Source organism: Bos indicus, chromosome 9 (assembly GCF_029378745.1).
Source record: "Bos indicus isolate NIAB-ARS_2022 breed Sahiwal x Tharparkar chromosome 9, NIAB-ARS_B.indTharparkar_mat_pri_1.0, whole genome shotgun sequence".
Classification (NCBI taxonomy): Eukaryota; Metazoa; Chordata; class Mammalia; order Artiodactyla; family Bovidae; genus Bos; species Bos indicus.
The window spans coordinates 19083046-19102961 of NC_091768.1; the positions used below are offsets into that span (position 1 = coordinate 19083046).

Genomic DNA, 19916 nt, shown 5'->3' on the forward strand with positions numbered 1-19916 from the left:
ACTACTGGTAAAGAGCCTGCCTGTCGATATAGGATATCTAAGTGACGTGGGTTCCATTCCTGTGTTAGGAAGATCCCCTGGAGCAGAAAATGACAACCCATTCCAGTGTTCTTGCCTGGAGAATCCACAGGGACAGAGGAGCCTGGTGGGCTATCGTCCATAGGGTCACAGAGTTGGACACGACTGAAGCAACTTGGCACAACACAGCACAACTTAGTATTATTTTGAAACTGGGAACATTTTCAAGGATGAGGCTGAGTTTATGGTTTTTCACTAGTTCTGGTTTAGCAGAATGCCATTCTATTTATAAGGATTTCAACAAAATAATGTTGCATTAAGTTTTATTATATGGTTGACTATTGCTGGCCACTTCTGGTATAAAGGTTATTAGAAATAATTCTACACTGGCACTCATAGATGATTCTATTAAAATAACATTTTTAAAGGCCATAAAATTAAGAAACAACCCTATATGAATTATTAGAGGGACCATCATGAGACAGACTGTACAAATTCTTTCCATCTTCTGCAGCAAGAAAATAAAACAATGCCTAAATTTAGCAAAGACACTACTAAGAGGCAGGTATTTTGCAGGCAGGAAAACCTTTTATTTTAAACCACAAATAATCAGCAGGTGGCCACAACTATCCATGTTTCATTAAAATCACATAAAACCTAGGTACAAAAGCACCACTGATTATTGCTCTAGAAAAACGGCATGAAAAAATCCAAATACGCACAGTAAAAGCACCACAGGATGCACAGGACTAAATTTTTAAAGCGAGTGCATGGAATACTGAAATCAATTTTACAGACAGCTTCCAATATTAAACTGGTATTTATTTTACTCAAGGATGATGGAAATTTCCAAAAAGCACGACTATGAGAAGGTAAAATGTCCATCCTTATATATTTTTGTATGCCAACTAGTAGAGTCCTAAAAAATTAGCATTTACAAAATACTCGGTAAAAATAGCTTTTAAAAGTTGTCCCAAGAGGTACATAAAATCAACCCCAATTTTCATGACCATTCATTCTCCCTCGTTAGCTACAGATTCAGTTTTCTGTGCCTGTGAAAAAAGAAAGGAAGACAAAAAAGAGAAGAGTTACTATTAAAACTACCATAAGCCAAAGACGACTCCACCCGAGCAACATGCACAGTTTGGAACATCTGTTTTTAGCGGCTCTACTGCAAAACCGAGTTCAACTCTGGGTGTAAAAACAGACAAGGCAGGGATATATGACACCAACACTTGGCTGCATTTGTTGCTTTCTGCTTTGCAAACGACCACAAAAGCTTTGCCTGCGGGGCTCCCGCGGTTCACGATTAAAGAAAGAGAACACCACACCACTATCTGATGCTAGTCACTGCAAACGTGCAGAATCGGCTACTGTACCCTTAACTCTCACTGTTTCAATCTGCCCCTTTACTGACAGTGTGCTGGGTGGGGTACCTCTGGAGGCTGAGACACTAACAGTTGAGCGAGAGATGTGGATCTGCAATCACATTACAGGCAATAAAGAGACACATTATGAACGTGCGGTCGCCGGCTGAAGGATCCAGCAATTGCTTTCAAGACACTGATTCAATCAGCGGGAGGTGTTTGGGGCAAGTACCTCTTCAGTTTTAGTGTCACCATTTTCAGACGGTGCTGCGGTACCTTCCTTTCCAGCTTCCTGCTTCTCCTCCTTCTTCCCTTTAACACCTTTGCTAACCTTTGCTGCCGGTTCTTTCTAACAGAGGATCAAAGCACAGGGAGACAGAGTGCGTGAGACAGGGTGGGAGGTTGTGTACATTTAGCCAGCCTCCATCCAAACACAAGGGGAAGCACAAACAAGGGTGACGGGGTGGCTCTCAGGGGAAACCGGGAGCCCGGTTCTGCTGAGCTTTGAGTGGGTTACATGGAGGCTCCCGTGAAAATGTAACAGGCAACTCAGGAAATCCACTGGACTTTGACTTCTCCTCAAGTGTGTTTCTGGCGGGCATCCTCTCTTGATACAGTGAGAAGCGGTCCTGCCGTGGGGAGAGCAGCTGCAGGGGGACACAGTGAAGTCAGGGCAGACCCAGTGAGAGCAAGCGCTGCACTTGAGGACCTGGGGCTAGAAGCTGGGAGAGCCCTTGAGAAGGAAGGCCCAGAGGAAGAAAAATTCCTGATTTTAAGACCAAGCCAGGACTGCCCTGGTGGTCCAGTGGTTAAGACTCTGCCCTGGTGGTCCAGTGGTTAAGACTCTAATGTGCTCCCAAAGCAGGGGGCCCAGGTTCCATCCCTGGTTTGGGAACTAAGATTCCACATCGCACAGGCCATGAAGTGTGACCACACCCCCGTCCCCCCACCAAAAAAAGACCAAAGCCACAAAAATAACTTCTGCTTCACAATCGCCTTTTCACGCCTCAATATACATCATTTCAAACAATGCACACGCAACAAGGGATGACGCTCTGAAGGGCAGAGTAAACAAAAGCCGTTTGGGGGTAAACTTCCTACCCCCGATAATTCTGCACTGCAATTTCCTCATCTGCCAAACAGAATATGTATCTCTACCTTAGTAGGACTGATGTGAGTGTCTATGTATAGGATGAAAGTGAAAGGCGCTCAGTCATGTCTGACTCTTTGTGACCCCATGGACTACTCAGTCCATGGAATTCTCCAGGCCAGAATACTGGAGTGGGTAGCCTTTCCCTTCTCCAGGGGATCTTCCCAACCCCAGGGATCGAACCCAGGCCTCCTGCATTGCAAGCGGATTCTTTACCCGCTGAGCCACCAGGAAGGCCCACGCATAGGATGAGGGTCTGACATAGGACAAGAGGCTATCCAGGTGGCTCAGTGGGTAAAGAATCTGCCTGCAATGCAGGAGCTGGAGGAGAATGTGGATTCAATCCCCGGGCTGGGAGGATCCCTTGGAGAAGCAAATGGCAATCCACTGCAGTATTCTTGCCTGGAGAATCCCCATGGACAGAGGAGTCTGGCAGGCTACAGTTCATGGGGTCACAAAGAGTCGGACATGACTGAAGCGACTGAGCACACACGCACACAGGACAAGGGCTATGTAACTGCCTGTATTCATTATTTGCTGTGTGTTTATTACTGTGTGTTAGTCGCTCAGTCATGTCCGACTCTTTGCAACCCTGAGGGGTGTTGCCTGCCAGGATCCTCTGTCCATGTGATTCTCCAGGCAAGAACACTCAAGTGGGCTGCCATTTCCTTCTCCAGGGGATCTTCCTGACCCAGGGATCAAACCCAGGTCTCCTGTTTCCCTGGTGGCTCAGCTGATAAAGAATCCACCTGTAATGCAGGCGGCCTGGGTTAGATCCCTGGGTTGGGAAGATCCCCTGGAGAAGGGAAAGGCTACCGACTCCAGTATTCTGGCCTGGAGAATTCCATGGACTGAATAGTCCTTGGGGTCACAAAGAGTCAGACATGACTGAGCGCCTTTCACCTACACTTACCTGCACTGCAGGCAGACTCTTTATTGTCTGAGCTACAAGGAAGCCTTAATTTTTCGGTAGTATTGATTAATTATTAGTCAGCAGACTGGCCTCCTAAGACCAGTTCTAGGAAGCCAGAAGCCCCTCACAAGTCCTCCACCAGCTGTTGGCAGCAGGCCCAGGCTCACTGTTCCAGAGAACCATCTGAACTGTGTGTCTCATGAGGCAGCTACCAAATTCCACCTTGGACATGAGGCTTCTCAGAGTAGCATATGCTCTGACTTCCTTTGCTGTATGGACCAAACGGAAAACAGACTCCCAGCAAAGTGTAAAAACTGTGCTCTCTGCTTTTTGAGAAAGCCTGTCTCCAGCTCGGGTGAGTTTTCTAGTCCAGGCACTGAGCCTGAATCATTAAATGTGATCTTTCCTCGGATGACTCTTGGGATATGGAATTATAATTCATTCACTGTTGAAAAAGCCAAAGCGGGGGAGGGAGCACCTCTTACCTTAGCAGATGTTTTTCTTGGTTTAGGTTCAGGTTTGGGGGGAGCAGGTTTCTGCAAAGATAAATGAAGTTATACAAATACTGAAAAAGACAACCCTCAGCACCAAAAGAAACAGCAACAAGACCGCCAAAGACAACAGTCCATTTTGACTATGATGTTCATTTCAAAAGAAAAAAATGTCCTATTTTCAGCACCAGCAAAAAGACCTCCGCATTTCATGACTATTTTTTTCATCCTGGGTTCTCAAGTCGACGAAAGGTGAGATCCGGAAGTCAATTCACTATTCCCTGGGCCAGAACAACTCTCTGGGAACACGTTTAAGCTTCTGTCTGATGTCTCTATTTCCTTTTATCACAGCAATGCAGCAAGAGGAACGACTCAGGCCCTCGGCCAAATGACTCTGTGAATTTGGTTCACACCGGCCTTCCAAACAGTCTAGAAATCCTAGCACCATCACAGGCGAAGCCCATCTGGGAATGAAGAGAGCTGCCCATGAAGTATTCCAAAACCAGTCCCAAATTCTCCCACCTCTGATGCGGGTTTCAAATGCCTGTCTGAGCTTGAGCTTCTTCCTACTTTTCTCTTCCAAGGCCAGTTCAAGGTGAACAGAATCTCCTGGCCACCCAGACCCTGGGCTCCCTAGAGTCTGTTATTAGGAACACAATTATGATGAGGCAGTGCTCACCGTGTGTGTGTGTGTTCAGTCACTTCAGCCGTGTCCGACTCTTTGTGACCTTATGGACTGTAGCCCACCAGACTCCTCTGTTCGTGGAATTCTCCAGGCAAGAATACTGGAGTGGGTTGCTGCACCCTCCTCCAGGGGATCTTCCCGACCCAGGGATCGAATCTGTGTCTCTTATATCTCCTGTACTGGCAGGCAGGTTCTTTACCACTAGCGCTACCTGGGAAGCTCACAAGGTATACTGTTAGCTCCCAGAGTTCCAAGATCTTTCACAGACCTTATTAGCCAAAGGGCCCACCAGGCGACTTCTTTTTTTTCTGGCCTTGTGTGTTTCTCCCCACTCCTGGGAGCAGTGGCCCCCTGCCCTGTGGCCCCAGGTCCCTCCACACAAGGCTTCAGCCTGGCTGCTTCCTAAGGACCTGAGATGGGTACAAAGAGACATGGGGGCAGTTTAAACCTGTGGTTTTTCTAAAGCTATCTTAGGGCAAATATTTCTCTCGCTCATGGAGCTAGGAAAAAATTATACCTCTCTCCTGGCACCAGGGAGCATGGTTTTTAAATAGAAAACACTGCCCAGAGTACCTCCTCCACGCCCCCACCCCATCCTCTCCCCCCATGGAGAAACACACGTTCCCCCAGTGCCTCCAGGCATCCAGGGCCATGCCGAATCTGGCCCTTTCCATCAAGGTCATAAACTGAAATTATAATCACTTCAATTCCGGAAGACTGGTCGTTGGACATAACCTCTCAAATAAGAAAAGGAAATTGAGCTTGAAAGGCAGGGGCTGTTTTCCTTAATCCTCTGACCACCATCAATTTGCTCCCCAAATATATCAGCTTGCATAGCTCCTAAATTTTCAGGATATAAAACATTTTACTTCAGGCTTTGATACACTGTACTAACATGTCCTTGTTTTCTCAATTTACAGCAAGACGGACCTTTTCCCCCTAAACTCAGTATTGGTGTTTCAATGGGACAGGAAATGGTGATGTTTTTGTAGTCTGTAATCCCACCGGCTTCCGAGGCTCTGCGTCAGCACCGCGGGCCATACTGTCAGTGGAAGATATTATATTGCTGGACCCTGGTGCTCAACAGAGGCCTTGTTTTATATTTTGGTTTTTGACTTAAAGGTCTGCCCCCCCTTGATAGGCTAGACATCCATGCAATACAATGGCTTTCAGCATAATCTACAGGAAAATCTAAAAGAGTTAAGACACAGCTTTTCAACCACAGAGAAAATCACACCACCGGACAAGTGTAACATCTTTTGTGTTGGTGTATTGTGTTGGTATTGTAGCAAAATCTGGATTAACTATGTACACACACAAACACACCGCCCAGGTCTTAACCTTCCAGGTGACTCTGATGCTGCTTCTTAGCTTGGGCCTCATGTGGCGCTAGTAGTGAAGAACCTGCCTACCAACGCAGGAGACACAGGAGACGTGATCCTTGGGTCAGGAAGATCCCTTGCAGAAGAAAATGGCAACCTACTCCAATGTTCTTGTCTGGAGCACCCATGGACAGAGGAGCCTGGTGGGCTGCAGTCCATGGGGTCACAAAGAGTCAGACACACCTGAAGTGACTTCCACGCACACATGTGGAACACTGGCTCAACCCAACCTAAACCCATACTTCCGAACTTGAGAATGGTTCCAATACCTTTTTCTTTCCTTTTCTTTTAAATTTGTGAAACAAGTTTAGCAAAAATATATTGAGAAGAAAAGCCAGAAACTGATATATATTTTTTTAATTTGTGAAGTTTCCAATATCCATTTTGGCTTGGATTCCCTGCATTGTGCCAGGCACAGGTGTGGGCTGAGAAGAAAGCCAGGCTCCCTTGAAGGTCCCAGTGCCATCCAGTATGGGCTGTGAGCCAAGAGGTCAATGCCTTTCCCCCTGCATCTCAGTGGGCAGCGCACGTCCCCCTCCAGAGAGCTGGGCTGACTGGTCTTGGCAGGAGGAGGCCGGGCACACGAACAGGCTGGGTGGAAGGAGCACCGGATTCAGCCAGGAGCATGGCAGGGTGAGGAAGGCTGGGGCACAGTCTTGTAAGGCTTGATCACTGCCCATCCCAGCTTCAATGCTCTTAACCCACGACCCTTCCTTGGGCTTGGCCCGGAGAGGGAGACCCCAGGTGGCAGACTGGAAATGGTTCCTTTTTTTTTTTAAAAAAGATTCTCTGCTTCTGAAGTGAGGCTACAGCCTATGGATTCAGAGGACTTCCAGAACATTCTGACTAAGGTATGGATTTTCTCTTTCTCATGGAGAGAGAATCAAGACTTCTTGTCTCCTTTGGTACATCAGGTACAGAATAGGAGATGAGGGCTTTGCTAATAACGTCACTCTACATCACACGGCTCCAGCCATATCAAACAACTTCCTGGGCTTCGTATGCTTGCTCGCTGGGCTGCCCACCTTTCTTTACCAGCGTATTTGATTAAGTGAATTGCTTGGCAACACTTGTCAAACCTGCTCGAAATCCTGACCCAGGTAATTTCCAAAAAGGAAATTAAACAAAGCTCAAGGGAAACACCACCTTAGTCTTCATTCTGCTGCCGTGGATAGGAGGAATGTGTGTTCGTAAGAGCTAACAACAGTGGGGTCCAAAGTACTCACCGCTGACAACCTGGCAGACCGTCTGGTGGGCTACAAAGGAAAAGAAACACAAAACATAATTCTTCGTGATTTTGCACAATCAAGCTGATTTTTTAAAAAGTTCACTCTTACTGTCTTACTTTGTTGACAGAATAGTACGCATGAGTCCCATTAATCCCCCACCTCAACCCCCGGTGAGCACAGTTAAACATACCCCAAGTGCCCTGAGCACTGGAACATTCCAGAAGTGTCTGTAAAGAGGTGCAGGTGCAGTGTTCAAAGAAACGGCCTCTCACAGGGGAGGGCGCCGTGGGCAAGGCAGGGGAGATGCGTTTAGGCTGCAACCCAAAGCACCATCTACTGTGTGATAAAATGGGCCGCAGGGGCACTGAGGCGCTATTTCAGAACCAGTCCAGTCTGACTCGCATTCCTCACGAACGGAACCGAAGCTTAAAAATTTACACAAAAAGAGACTTATATAATTGTGCAGAAACCGAAATAGCAGGAGTCCCCTCCCTGGTTACTATGTTAGAAAAGAGAAGGACTACAAATCTTAGGCAGTTAACAACCACAGCTTCCTTTTACCTGTAACAAAATAAACACAATGATTGATCTATGAAATGCACATCACTGAAAGATTTAAATAGAGTAAAACGCTCTTTTCATTTGGAAGTTTACAAATTTAGAGAACCTGTTGAGATTAGAATTTTTCAAGGAAATCTTTTTCCTCAAGGATGGTGCAACTTCACAGCAAAGGAGATGGTAAAGAAAATTACTAAGAGCAGAAATGTTCTACATATTTCAAAAAAACGCACATACAACTGATACTCTGCTCCTCACCCACCAAAGACAGAGCCTCAAGGGATTTCACTTTCTACAAGTACAACTTCCTTTCTTTATAAGTGTTCCAGGAGCAAATACTCCTCCCGTTCTCTTCGGTCCATCTAGAACAGTGTACCACCTAACATATAGTAGATATGCAAGTACACTCATAAAAAAAAAAAAGGAACTCAAGCTTTTCTCTAATTTGCTGCCTTATGCGGACTCTGCCTCATGACAGTAACTTAAAGGTCTCAAATAATCTTTTTGACGGTCAGCGCAAATGATCAGCAGGAACCTGGCTCACAATTCCAAGGAATCATGGAATTCTCAAGTCAGTCTGGGTGAGCTGGTCAAGGCCAAAGGGCCTTGGAGTGTTTCTTGCCATCTCCACATCGAAGAATTTTCTTGCTGAAAATAGCCAGAGGAAGCTAAAGCTGTCTTTCTTTAAACTACAGAAGGAAATGAAGGGCCAGAGCCTCCAGGAATAACTTTAACCCTGGGTTCGCGTGCACAGCTCAGAGCTGGACTTCAGGTGGGTGGGCAGAAGTGTCGAGTCAGAAGACCGTGCAGACACGTCGATGCACAGGGTCAGGGGGTGCACAGCACGACACACAATGCGGGTCTTCCCTCCCGCCCCTCGTCTGTAACCCTTCTGCACGGAACCATCTTCTCTAGCGCTTCTGTAGCTCTGATGCCTCGCGGGGGCCCTCAGCAAACATGGAAGTGACTGGACGGGGTGAGCAACAGACACGCACAGCAAGAGTGAACTCGCAGGGAGCGGTGCCAAGGCCACTAGTTACTTAGGATCCAGTTTGGAGCCTGAAAAGGGGCCAACAGGTTAACCATTATTTACAACTGCCTCCCTATCAACCAACGAGCTGTTCTGAGTAAGAGCTCATTGAAGGGAAGCCAGATCCTGTGAAAAATTTCCCAACTCGATGGTTCTCTGCTCCCTCCCTCTCCAGGCAAGAGGGGAACACACGAAGAGGCAGAGTGATGTCACACCCCCACCCCGACCCTGGGATTTCCAGAGGCATTCCAACAGAGCACTGGCCTGCCAGCTGTTCCCATCCAAATGACTCACTACCTTTTCATAATTCAGGTCCAGTACAAGAGTTTCAAAATAAAAAGCCTACAGAACGCATGCAAAACAAAGTCTGCCTTTCTAGGCTATCTAAATGGAGCCATATCTAAAAAGCATATATTTTACAGTAAAATGATTTTATGACTTCCTGCCTAAAATTTACCAGCTCTTCTTTCTATGTCAGGGAGGGAAAAAAAAAACAAACAAACAACAACTTCTCTTAAATATTCTTCTCTTAAACCATCCTAAGAGATGCTCTTTCTCACTGCAGAGAGGGGAGGCTGAAACAAACTTTCGCTCACAGTCAGTAGTACTGACTTTGCACCAAGTGTGTATACCTTCCTGGAAAGTTTCATCACATTTCACAAATCTTCCTACAAATGACCGGACTGTATTTACTGGATATAAAATAGACCAGGCTGCTCTTCTCCCTTCTTTCAAACACTAGAATTCAAAGTATTCATTTGAGACTCACATTGTGGGGCAGAACTACTATTTTAAAAAAAGATAAGATGTAAAATAAAAGATAAGATTTAAAAAAAAAGATAAGAATTTCTCTCAATAAACAAGGCTTTACTATATAGCACAGGGAACTATATTCAATATCTTGTAATACAGTGGAAAGAATTTTAAAAAAGAATATAGATGTATACATATATGTGTATCACCAAATCATTTTGTTATGTGCCTGAAACACAATATGGTAAATCAACTATACGTCAATTAAAAAAAAAAGTCTTTCCGTTTGTTGATTGTGAATCCGCAGGAAAAGTGGCCAAAAGAGCAGTTCTCAGGGGAAAAAAGGAAGGCTTTTAGAATGATGGGTCGTTAAGAGTTATAGAAAAAACATGAGGGTTTGTTACTGCGGTACACAGGTGCTGGACAAAATGGAATTATTCAGTAGGCATTGACTGATCACCTGATAAACTCCCTAGGCTGGACAAAATTATCGTGAGGGCTACTACGAAAGATACGGAGTTTTTAATGTCCTGCAAAAGCAACACAGAAGTCTGATCTCAATATGACAGAATTCCCTGGGAGAGCTAGAGACAAGCAGAATCACTGAACTTAGCTGAATACTGCTCAAAACATATACGCCATTCCAGTGGAACTGAGAAGTATATTTACTTTTATGAGACTTCTTAATGCTTCTGTGCTTCACCATGCACTTCCAAGCAAAGCCCACAAGTCAAGTTGCTTTTAACTTTCATAAACAAATGAAGAGCTAGGTCGAATTTCCCTTCTTTGCAGAATTGAGAAGTGGAGCAGGATGCGTATCAGGGTCTTGACTGGAGGACGGAGAAGACAGAGAAAAGGCACTGGGTGACCAGATTATTTTTTTTGGGGGGGGGGTGGGCCATGACGTGTGGCATGCGGGATCTTATATAGCTTTCTGACCAGAGATTGAACCCGGGCCTCCGGCACTGGGAGTGCAGAGTCTTAACCACTGGACCACCACGAAGTCCCATGACCAGATTTACAATGACCCCAAAAGGGGCATGAGGACAGGGGATTTTGAGTCAGAAGACTCAGACGGCTTTCCTGGTGCTGCAACTGACAAGGTATGACACCTGAAGGAAAAGTATGTTATTTCTCTGAGAACCTTTTCCGCTCTTGTTATATGGGGATAACAACTCGTGCCTCTGTTGACCAAAACAGTGCTTCTCTGACATAAATTACTCCCTCTGATTGCTTTTTCTTCGTAGCAGATTTCTGATCATTTTATTTTCTCTCTCTTTCTCCCTTCTACAGCGGAAGCTCCATGAAGGCAGAGAGACTTTTGCTCCTTTGTTCACTATGCAATCTGCACAGCCTGGCGCATTCAAGTGTTCCATACGTCTTGTGGTTGCTTTGGTCGGAATGCTGTTGCTGTTGTTCAGTCGTTAAGTCAGTCGTGTCTGACTCTTCGCAACCCCCTGGACTCCAGCATATCAGGCTTCCCTATTCTTCACCATCTCCCAGAGTCTGCTCAAACTCATGTCCACTGAGTCAGTGATGCCATTCAGCCATCTCATCCTCTGTCACCCCCTTCCCCACCTGCCCTCAATCTCCCCCAGTATTAGGGTCTTTTCCAATGAGTCGGCTCTGTGCATGGCCAACTATCTCTATGGAAATCCCGAAGTGCTCTCTCCCCTTATTCCAGGGTTAAATTAAGGGTCAGCTCAAACAATGGAGGTGAAAATCTGCCCAGTGTAATGACGGTAGCCTATCACTTTGGTAATTTATTGTCCAGATACTATACTCTGCACTATGCCCTTCAAATACCGTGGAGAAGATTTTTAAAAGGGGATCCTCCTTTGTAACTGATATTTATTGAATGTAGACTAGGCTGGGCATACTCAGTGACATAACTAGAAAACCCCATCAATTCAGCGGGGAAAATCAATCAATATATGATCAAATAGTTCTTATCCCAAAGCACTTTTAATTAACCAACCTTTTCACTTTTTAAACAATTGTGTTGGTGTCCTGAAGACAAATCATAAGTTTTAATCTGGTCCTGATTTAAATGATAGGAAGAGTCTTTTCTAGGAAAGATTTCTGATAGCAGTAAGATAATACATGCAATCAAATAGAACATTAAAAATAATAATGTAAAAATATAAGTAATAAAAATTCTGAGGCTAAAAGAATATGCATAAGACAACTGTATGAGCAAAAATCTTGTTCATATATTCTAACCAGCTTGCTTTTAGTGTTGAAAGAAGGGAAAAGATGTTTTCACTATCCATGATCTGTTGTACGTAATGGTTTCTAGGTTTTCTGACAGATCAATTTAAATAGCAGTCCCCAAGGAGAAACCCAAATGCATTTGTGCCCAAACCTAAAAACATTAAGGTGTATTACACTTAGTCAACTGTCCTACAGATTACATTTCACCATTTTCCAGAAAACTCAAGCGCTGAAACTTTGGTATAACATTTTTTTATTTGTTTCTACCATTTGTTTAGTGACTTGACCTTGGATTGCCAGTTTTACCTCCCAAGCTCTGCTAGACACTGAAAACTGGGTAAATGCATGGCGGGGACTCGGCTATAAGCAGTTCTGTTTGTTCTGCTTTTGAATTATTTCTTTACAGATTCTGTTGAAGATTTTCCATTTGGCCGAACAAACTTCCTTTTACAAATCATGTGTAGGGGTTTTGCTCTCATGACAACCTCTGAATTATTAACACAATATGAGTCACCCAATCAAAGAATCTGTAACTAGATATTGTTTTCGTCTCTCTCGTGACCCCTTTTAGTTTATAAGTTCAAGGGTTAAGAGCTGCAGTGTTTCCACACACTGTAAAGCTCTGTGCAAAAGGGAATGGCTGTCATCACAGTAACCATCTCATTTGCTACTTTTCTAGCTCATCTCCTTTTAGAAGTTCATGATATTGCCATGGAAGGTCAAATGCAAGTATCTCTTCCAAGTTCCTAGCCTTTTGGAGTTTTCTGTATTTTCACACAGAGCTTCTTTGACTTATTATCTAATTATCCCAAACCCTAAGAATTTTCCTGGTTAAAAATAAAAAACTTTAAAATTCTGACATTTTACGTATCTTTTGTAATTTTTGACTTTAGAAGACGACCGCTTTTAGGCAAATACTCAGAACCCAAACGGTAATTTATAGTTCACTCACTGGAGTGGAGAATTTATTAAATCAACAGTCTTTCATTTCCTTACTGTGAAAGGCACACTTTGTTCTCCTTGATGAATTTACCTATTATCTCACTCTTTGCCCAGGAGGAATTCTCAGTATCTGCTTTAACAGACAGCAGTACTCACAAGCAGAAACATAAACACAGTAAGTGGAAAACACCTCCTGAGTGCCCCTGACTGAAACCTGCCCAGGCCCAGGGCAGTGACACAGCCACAGGTCTGTCTCTGGTTTACATAGTCTCAGCAATCCGGTTTAGAAGAGGAGTCATTCAGATGCAGACAGTCGTAACAACACTAGAAGTTCCAGTTAATGATTAAATACGGGATGTCAAAGATACACTTACCTCCTGTTTAGTTACTTTGGATCCATCCTTCCCCTCTGTATTCTCTGGAGACTAAAAAGAAAACATTTGGGTGAATTGTATTTAAGTTGGAAAATGCATATTAAAAGACCACATAAGCCAATGATAATCTCCAGGGAAAAGAAAATTTGTAAAAGGATACGTTTTACACACACACACACACACACACACACACACACACACAGAGCATTTATCTGCATAACTGCTCTAATATTAAACCAGAATTGTTGCAAGAACTGATCTGAGCCCCTGTTCTCAATGTACATTCACTTGAAGCAATTTTCATTGATTTCTCTTGCCACCGGGGGAAAAGAACAGGGAGCCAATAGTCACTTTGTTCCCTAAGATGAGAGCAGGAAAAGCCCAGGCCAAGGGCAAAACTGTTATTTTCACCCCATACTCGCCTAGCTTTGATTCTAGCCCATTTCCTGATAAGACCTGACACATTTATCATGAATTCCCATTTTTCCATCAGTAACTCCAGGGTCTCTCCCACACTCCCAGCCCCAGCGGAATGGCCCAGCACCCAGCCACCCTAGCTGATTTCTTTCCAGAGTTTGATCCATCCCCCCAGGCAGCATCTGCCCACTCTTGTGATAGCGCAAACCTGACTCCTTTCCAGACTCCATAAATACACTTAGATTTATAAGGCAAATCAATTATGTCAATATATTTTTATTGGCTATACAATAAATAAGATGAAAACAATAATAATCAGAAAATTAAAACTATTTGACACAACACAGGAATAGAGTGGGTTTCCCAAGTGGCGCTAGTAGTAAAGAACCTGCCTCCCAGTGCAGGAGACTTGAGAGGTGGGTTCAATCCCTGGGTGGGGAAGAACCCCTGCAGAAGGGAACGGCTACCCACTCCAGTATTCTTGCCTGGAGAATCCCATGGACAGAGGAGCCTATCGGGCTACGGTCCATAGGGTCACAAAGAGTTGGACACAACTGAAGTGACTCATCGGACAAGCACGCAGGAATAGAGGAGTGGCTCAGACAGTAAAGAATCTGCTTGTAATGTAGGAGAACCAGATTTGGTCCTTGGGTCGGGAAGATGTCCTGGAGAATGGAAGGGCTACCCACTTCAGTACTCTTGTCTGGAGAATTCCATGGACAGAGAAGCCTGGTGGGGCTACACTCCATAGGGTCACAAAGAGTCAGACACAACTGAGCAACTAACACACACACAGGAATAGAGTTCCCAGGACAAAAAAAATACAAATAGCAAACTGACATTTGATACAATGCATGGCTTAGGAACGGAGAAGGCAATGGCACCCCACTCCAGTCAGAGGAGCCTGCTGGGCTGCAGTCCATGGGGTGGCTAAGAGTCGGACATGACTGAGTGACTTCCCTTTCACTTTTCACTTTCATGCACTGGAGAAGGAAATGGCAACCCACTCCAGTGTTCTTGCCTGGAGAATCCCAGGGACGGGGAAGCCTGCTGGGCTGCCGTCTATGGGGTCGCACAGAGTCGGACACGACTGAAGCGACTTAGCAGCAGTAGCAGCATGGCTTAGAAAAGAAAACAGCTATGTGGTAATGCCTAGTCTGATAAAATGAGAAAAACATTTAAATGCTCCTCAAACCCACTGTTTGCTGGTGTTAGTGACACTGTAAATCAATATATTTTCAAAGAACAATCTGGCAATATAAAAAAGACACAGAGGACTAATCATGTAATGACAGAGTAATTCTGATTTTGGAAACTGGAACCAAGACTCAGAGAAAGCAACAAGAAGCTTTGTAAAAATACCATTTTGTTTGTACTCTTTCTAATATGAAGTAACTGGAAACGACTCACAGGATCAGTAAATAACAGACAAATGTTTAGATAAACAATGTAATTATTAATGTTATGGGATTAAAAATAGTTAAGCTATGTGAACATATGGAAAGTCCACATAAAGTAAGATTAAATTTAAACACTTAGGTTACAGGAAAATCCCTGGCAGACCAGTGGTTAGGACTCCACACTTTCACTGCTGAGGGGCTGCGTTCAATCTCGGGTAGGGGAACTAAGATCATGTGAGCTGCACAGTGCGGCCAAAAAATATTAATAAATAAATGCTTAGATGATAAAATAATATGTAAAAGTCAGGTCAGAAATAGATAAAGTCTTTGAGAAAGACAAAAGCTTTTCTTCTATGCAAACAACACAGTAAGCTTCTTCTTCCCTGGGACTGCCTGTTACCCAGTCTATGGATTTCTCTCTCTTCAGAACCTCCCAGATCCTTGGAGTTCTCTCCTGTTTCCCCATCAAGCAACTATTTTTCCCCTCATCCATGGAATCCTCTCTATCATCAAGGAAAACAGAGCTTCTCTTTTCTCTCCCCACTCTCTGGCACAGGAATGTCTGGCTCATAGATCTTGTGCTGTATCAGGTGGCTGAGTTAGAGACAGAAAAATCTCGGATAATCTAAAAGGTGAGCCATTTGGCTTTGTCCATTTCCCCAGTTACCAGTGTGACCCTTCTGGCCACAAACCAGACGCTGTGTTGTCTGAAGTGCTGGGCTCTCATTCTTACTTATCAGGCCACACTTACTTATCGGCCCAGATCTGATCTGGGCTACCCTCTACCTGGAACTGACAGGCTTTTAAAGAAGCAGCACACAGCTACTACTTATTTGTTTTTTGGCCATGTGGGATGTTAAGTTTCTTGACCAGGGATTGAATCTACCCTCCCTGCATTGTAAGCGCTGAGTCTTAACCACTGGACTTCCAGGGAAGTCTCCACACAGCTTCCACTGACATTAAATGACATTAAAATTTTTTTTTTTCTTAAACTGGTATCATCCACAAATTTTTTTCCTTAGACTGATATTAACGACATTATGTTCAATATGCTTCCCGCCAGTGGATTTGTGACAGCAATATGACTGATCACTCTCTAAACTGACCTAATATTGTTCGTATTGGATGCAAATTATTGAAAAAGAGAAACTTGGAAACAACCCCCGCACCCCCCAAAAGAAGGCAGGTATAACTGAATATGTTATTTCTTCCAGATGAATGAATGAGCCTAAGACTGGAAACGGGAAGAGAGACAAATGTAGAAAAGCTGGTTTGTCTGGCAACTACTCTACGAGATCACTCTATAACAAGCACATAGCAAACTGGTAGGCAGGAACAACCCAAATGATCTTCACCCTGGGATCAGTGGGGTTCTGCGGCACACATGCAGGTCCAGACACCACTTCACTCTTGGCTCCCTAGCTCAGAGCCGTGTGATCTGGGACAGTGACCTGATCATGCGACTCCGTCTCTTTCTCTGATCAATGATAGTGACACCTAACTCAAAGGGTCACGTTTACAATCAAGCGAGATACTGGGGAGAGCATTTCATAGACTGAATGGCTATACAGATGTTATACAACAAAACATATAAGACCTTCAGTCAGTCAGTTCAGTCGCTCAGTCGTGTCCAACTCTGTGACCCCATGAATCGCAGCACGCCAGGCCTCCCTGTTCATCACCATCTCCCAGAGTTCACTCAAACTCACGTCCATCGAGTCGGCGATGCCATCCAGCCATCTCATCCTCTGTCATCCCCTTCTCCTCCTGCCCCTAATCCCTCCCAGCATCAGAGTCTTTTCCAGTGAGTCAACTCTTCTCATGAGGTGGCCAAAGTACTGGAGTTTCAGCTTTAGCATCAGTCCTTACAAAGAACACCCAGGGCTGATCTCCTTTAGAATGGACTGGTTGGATCTCCTTGCAGTCCAAGGGACTCTCAAGAGTCTTCTCCAACACCACAGTTCAAAAGCATCAATTCTTCGGTGCTCAGCCTTCTTCACAGTCCAAGTCTCACATCCATACATGACCACTGGAAAAACCACAGCCTCGACTAGACGGACCTTTGTTGGCAAAGTAATGTCTCTGGTTTTCAATATGCTATCTAGGTTGGTCATAACTTCTCTTCCAAGGAGTAAGCGTTTTTTAATTTCATGGCTGCAGTCACCATGTGCAGTGATTTTGGAGCCCCAAAAAATAAAGTCTGACACTGTTTCCACTGTTTCCCCATCTATTTCCCATCAAGTGATGGGACCAGATGCCATGATCTTAGTTTTCTAAATGTTGAGCTTTAAGCCTACTTTTTCACTCTCCACTTTCACTTTCATCAAGAGGCTTTTTAGTTCCTTTTCACTTTCTGCCATAAGGGTGGTGTCATCTGCATATCTGAGGTTATTGATATTTCTCCCAGCAATCTTGATTCCAGCTTGTGTTTCTTCCAGCCCAGTGTTTCTCATGATGTACTCTGCATAGAAGTTAAATAAGCAAGGTGACAATATACAGCCTTGACGTACTCCTTTTCCTATTTGGAATCAGTCTGTTGTTCCATGTCCAGTTCTAACTGTTGCTTCCTAACCTGCATATAGGTTTCTCAAGAGGCAGGTCAGGCGGTCTGGTATTCCCATCTCTTTCAGAATTTTCCACAGTTTATTGTGATCCACACAGTCAAAGGCTTTGTAGTAACAATTTTTATTTGAGTATAGAAGTAAAATAAAGAATCACCTTTTAATCCTGAAATTCTAGACTTCCATATTTGTGACTGAGCCGTATCTACTAAGGCTTATTTGTCTTAATGAGTCTGTAAATTATCAAATATGATATATTAAATTCAATAGAGCCTTGAGGTTTAACGCAATTCCTTACATCCAGATTCCCTGCAACCTTGTCATCTGCTTCTGTTACACAGAATAACAGGTATACAATTTCAGAAAGACCTACCACCTTCAGACTGTCTTATCACACACTGCTAACACTTAGCCACGAGGCTGGAGAGAGCAGGAGGTCATGGTATAAAGGAATCAAAAGAGAAGCCTGAAGCTTTCATCCGAGATTTTGAGGAATAAAAACGAAGAAAAGGGAGAAATAAGGCTTGGGGGTGTACATAGATGATCTCAGATATACTTCAACCACCTTGTGAGCAGAAGGGAAGAATGAAGTGAGTGAGAGAGGATGCAGGGGGTTCCAAGGCAGACAGGTTCTTGCCCACTCCCCTAGACAGGGTTGCTGCTGCTGCTGCTAAGTCGCTTCAGTTGTGTCCGACTCTGTGTGACCCCACAGATGGCAGCCCACCAAGCTCCCCCATCCCTGGGATTCTCCAGGCAAGAACACTGGAGTGGGTTGCCATTGCCTTCTCCAATGCATGAAAGTGAAAAGTGAAAGTGAAGTCGCTCAGTTGTGTCCGACTCTTCGAGACCCCATGGACTGCAGCCTACCAGGTTCCTCCGCCCATGGGATTTTCCAGGCAGGAGTACTGGAGTGGGTTGCCATTGCCTTCTCTAGACAGGGCAGACTCACGCTAATCTAGTTCGAACGCAGAATGGCCAAGAAGGCAAAGAACCACGGTCTAACAAAAAAGCTCTTCACATATCTGAGGCTCCTTCAGCACCCAAGTGGATGGGTGCTGAACTAAGAACCAGCAAGGGGGAGGGGACACACGTGGTGGTCTGATGGAAGGCACATCGGGGATTCTGGGGGACTCACTGGGTGGCAGATGGCGCAAGTCAGCAGGCAGCTGGATCACTGAACACCTGGTAACCCAATGGAAAAGGAGACTCACCCGAGAGCACAAACTGTGTACGGCAAAAATCAACAGGTAGTTGAACTTTTTAAAACTGCCAAGTTCTGAAAATGAAAGCAGGCTCCTTGAAATTAAAAAGAACTCAAAACGTAAAGTCTAGACCAGGTACAGCAGAAGAAATAATGAATTGTCATGGAGTGCTGAGGAACTAGCCCAGAATGCAACAAACAGCAATAAGGAGATAAACAGTATGAAAGACGGGTTAGGAGACATAGTGGTTAACTCCAAGGATCCACATACGTTTAACAGACTTGCAGAAGCAGAGACCAGAGACGCTGGTAGGAAGGCAAAGGCATAATGGGTGAGAATTTTCCCAAACTGAAGTCATGAGTCTCCAGATGAAAAACTCACACCAAGGAACAAACTGGAAACAAAACAAAGCAAACATATACAATGAGACATAATAAAACTACAGAAAGTCAAAGAAAATGAAGAAAGTCATTAAAAGTTTCCAGAATTAAGAGATGGATTATTTTCAAAGAATTAACTTCTCACCAGAATCTGTAAACAGCAAACTCCAGAGAAATGTTCAGGAGTTGAGGAAAAGTGTCAGCCTAAAATTTTACACCCAGCTATCATTCAAGAGGAAAGGTAAAATGAAGATATGTCATAAATACTAAGAGTTTACTGCCAACAGAGTCTTTTTTTCAACAAGGATCTAAAACTAAAGAATCAAATTCAGCAATAAGAAAAGAGAATTGAGACGAAAGAAAAACGTGTAAGAAAAAAGTATAAAATATATTGGCAAATCTATTAATTGTAGATACTAATATCTATTTCATGTGTGTTTAAAATATTTCAATAGAAGTCATAAACTAGTGTTGCCCTATAAAATTATAAAATGTAATTTTAGATTTTTGAATAGCCACATGAAGAAAGTAAAAAGACAAAGGTGAAACTAATTTTGATAATATATTTCATTTAGCTGAAGATACCTAAAACGTTATCATTTCAACATGCTATCAAGATTCAAATTATTAATCAGGTATGTGACAAACGTTCTTCACACTAAATCTTCAAATCCTGGCATGTATTTTACATTTACAGCACACTTCCACTCAAATGCCAAGTTTTCACTAGGAATCAGTTCATTCAGTTCAGTCGCTCAGTCATGTCCAACTCTTTGCGACCCCATGAATTGCAGCACGCCAGGCCTCCCTATCCATCACCAACTCCCGGAGTTCACTCAAACCCACGTCC

General features: G+C 44.0%; 1 protein-coding gene across 5 annotated transcripts in view; it reads right to left on the bottom strand.

Annotated features, from left to right (window-relative positions):
• Positions 1-586: 586 nt before the first annotated feature.
• Positions 587-19916, bottom strand: part of HMGN3 (high mobility group nucleosomal binding domain 3) — a 36168-nt gene continuing 16838 nt past the window's right edge. Inside the window, exons 2-7 of one of the 5 annotated variants that reach the window (XM_019967067.2) lie at positions 13107-13157; positions 7233-7262; positions 3934-3984; positions 1618-1734; positions 1398-1497; positions 587-1070 (exon numbers count right to left, since the gene is read on the bottom strand). In XM_019967067.2, coding sequence (XP_019822626.1) covers positions 1057-1070; positions 1398-1497; positions 1618-1734; positions 3934-3984; positions 7233-7262; positions 13107-13157 — 363 coding nt within the window. In that variant the 3' untranslated portion in view covers positions 587-1056. The other 4 variants (XM_019967070.2, XM_019967065.2, XM_019967068.2 and 1 more) reach the window with 4 other exon arrangements.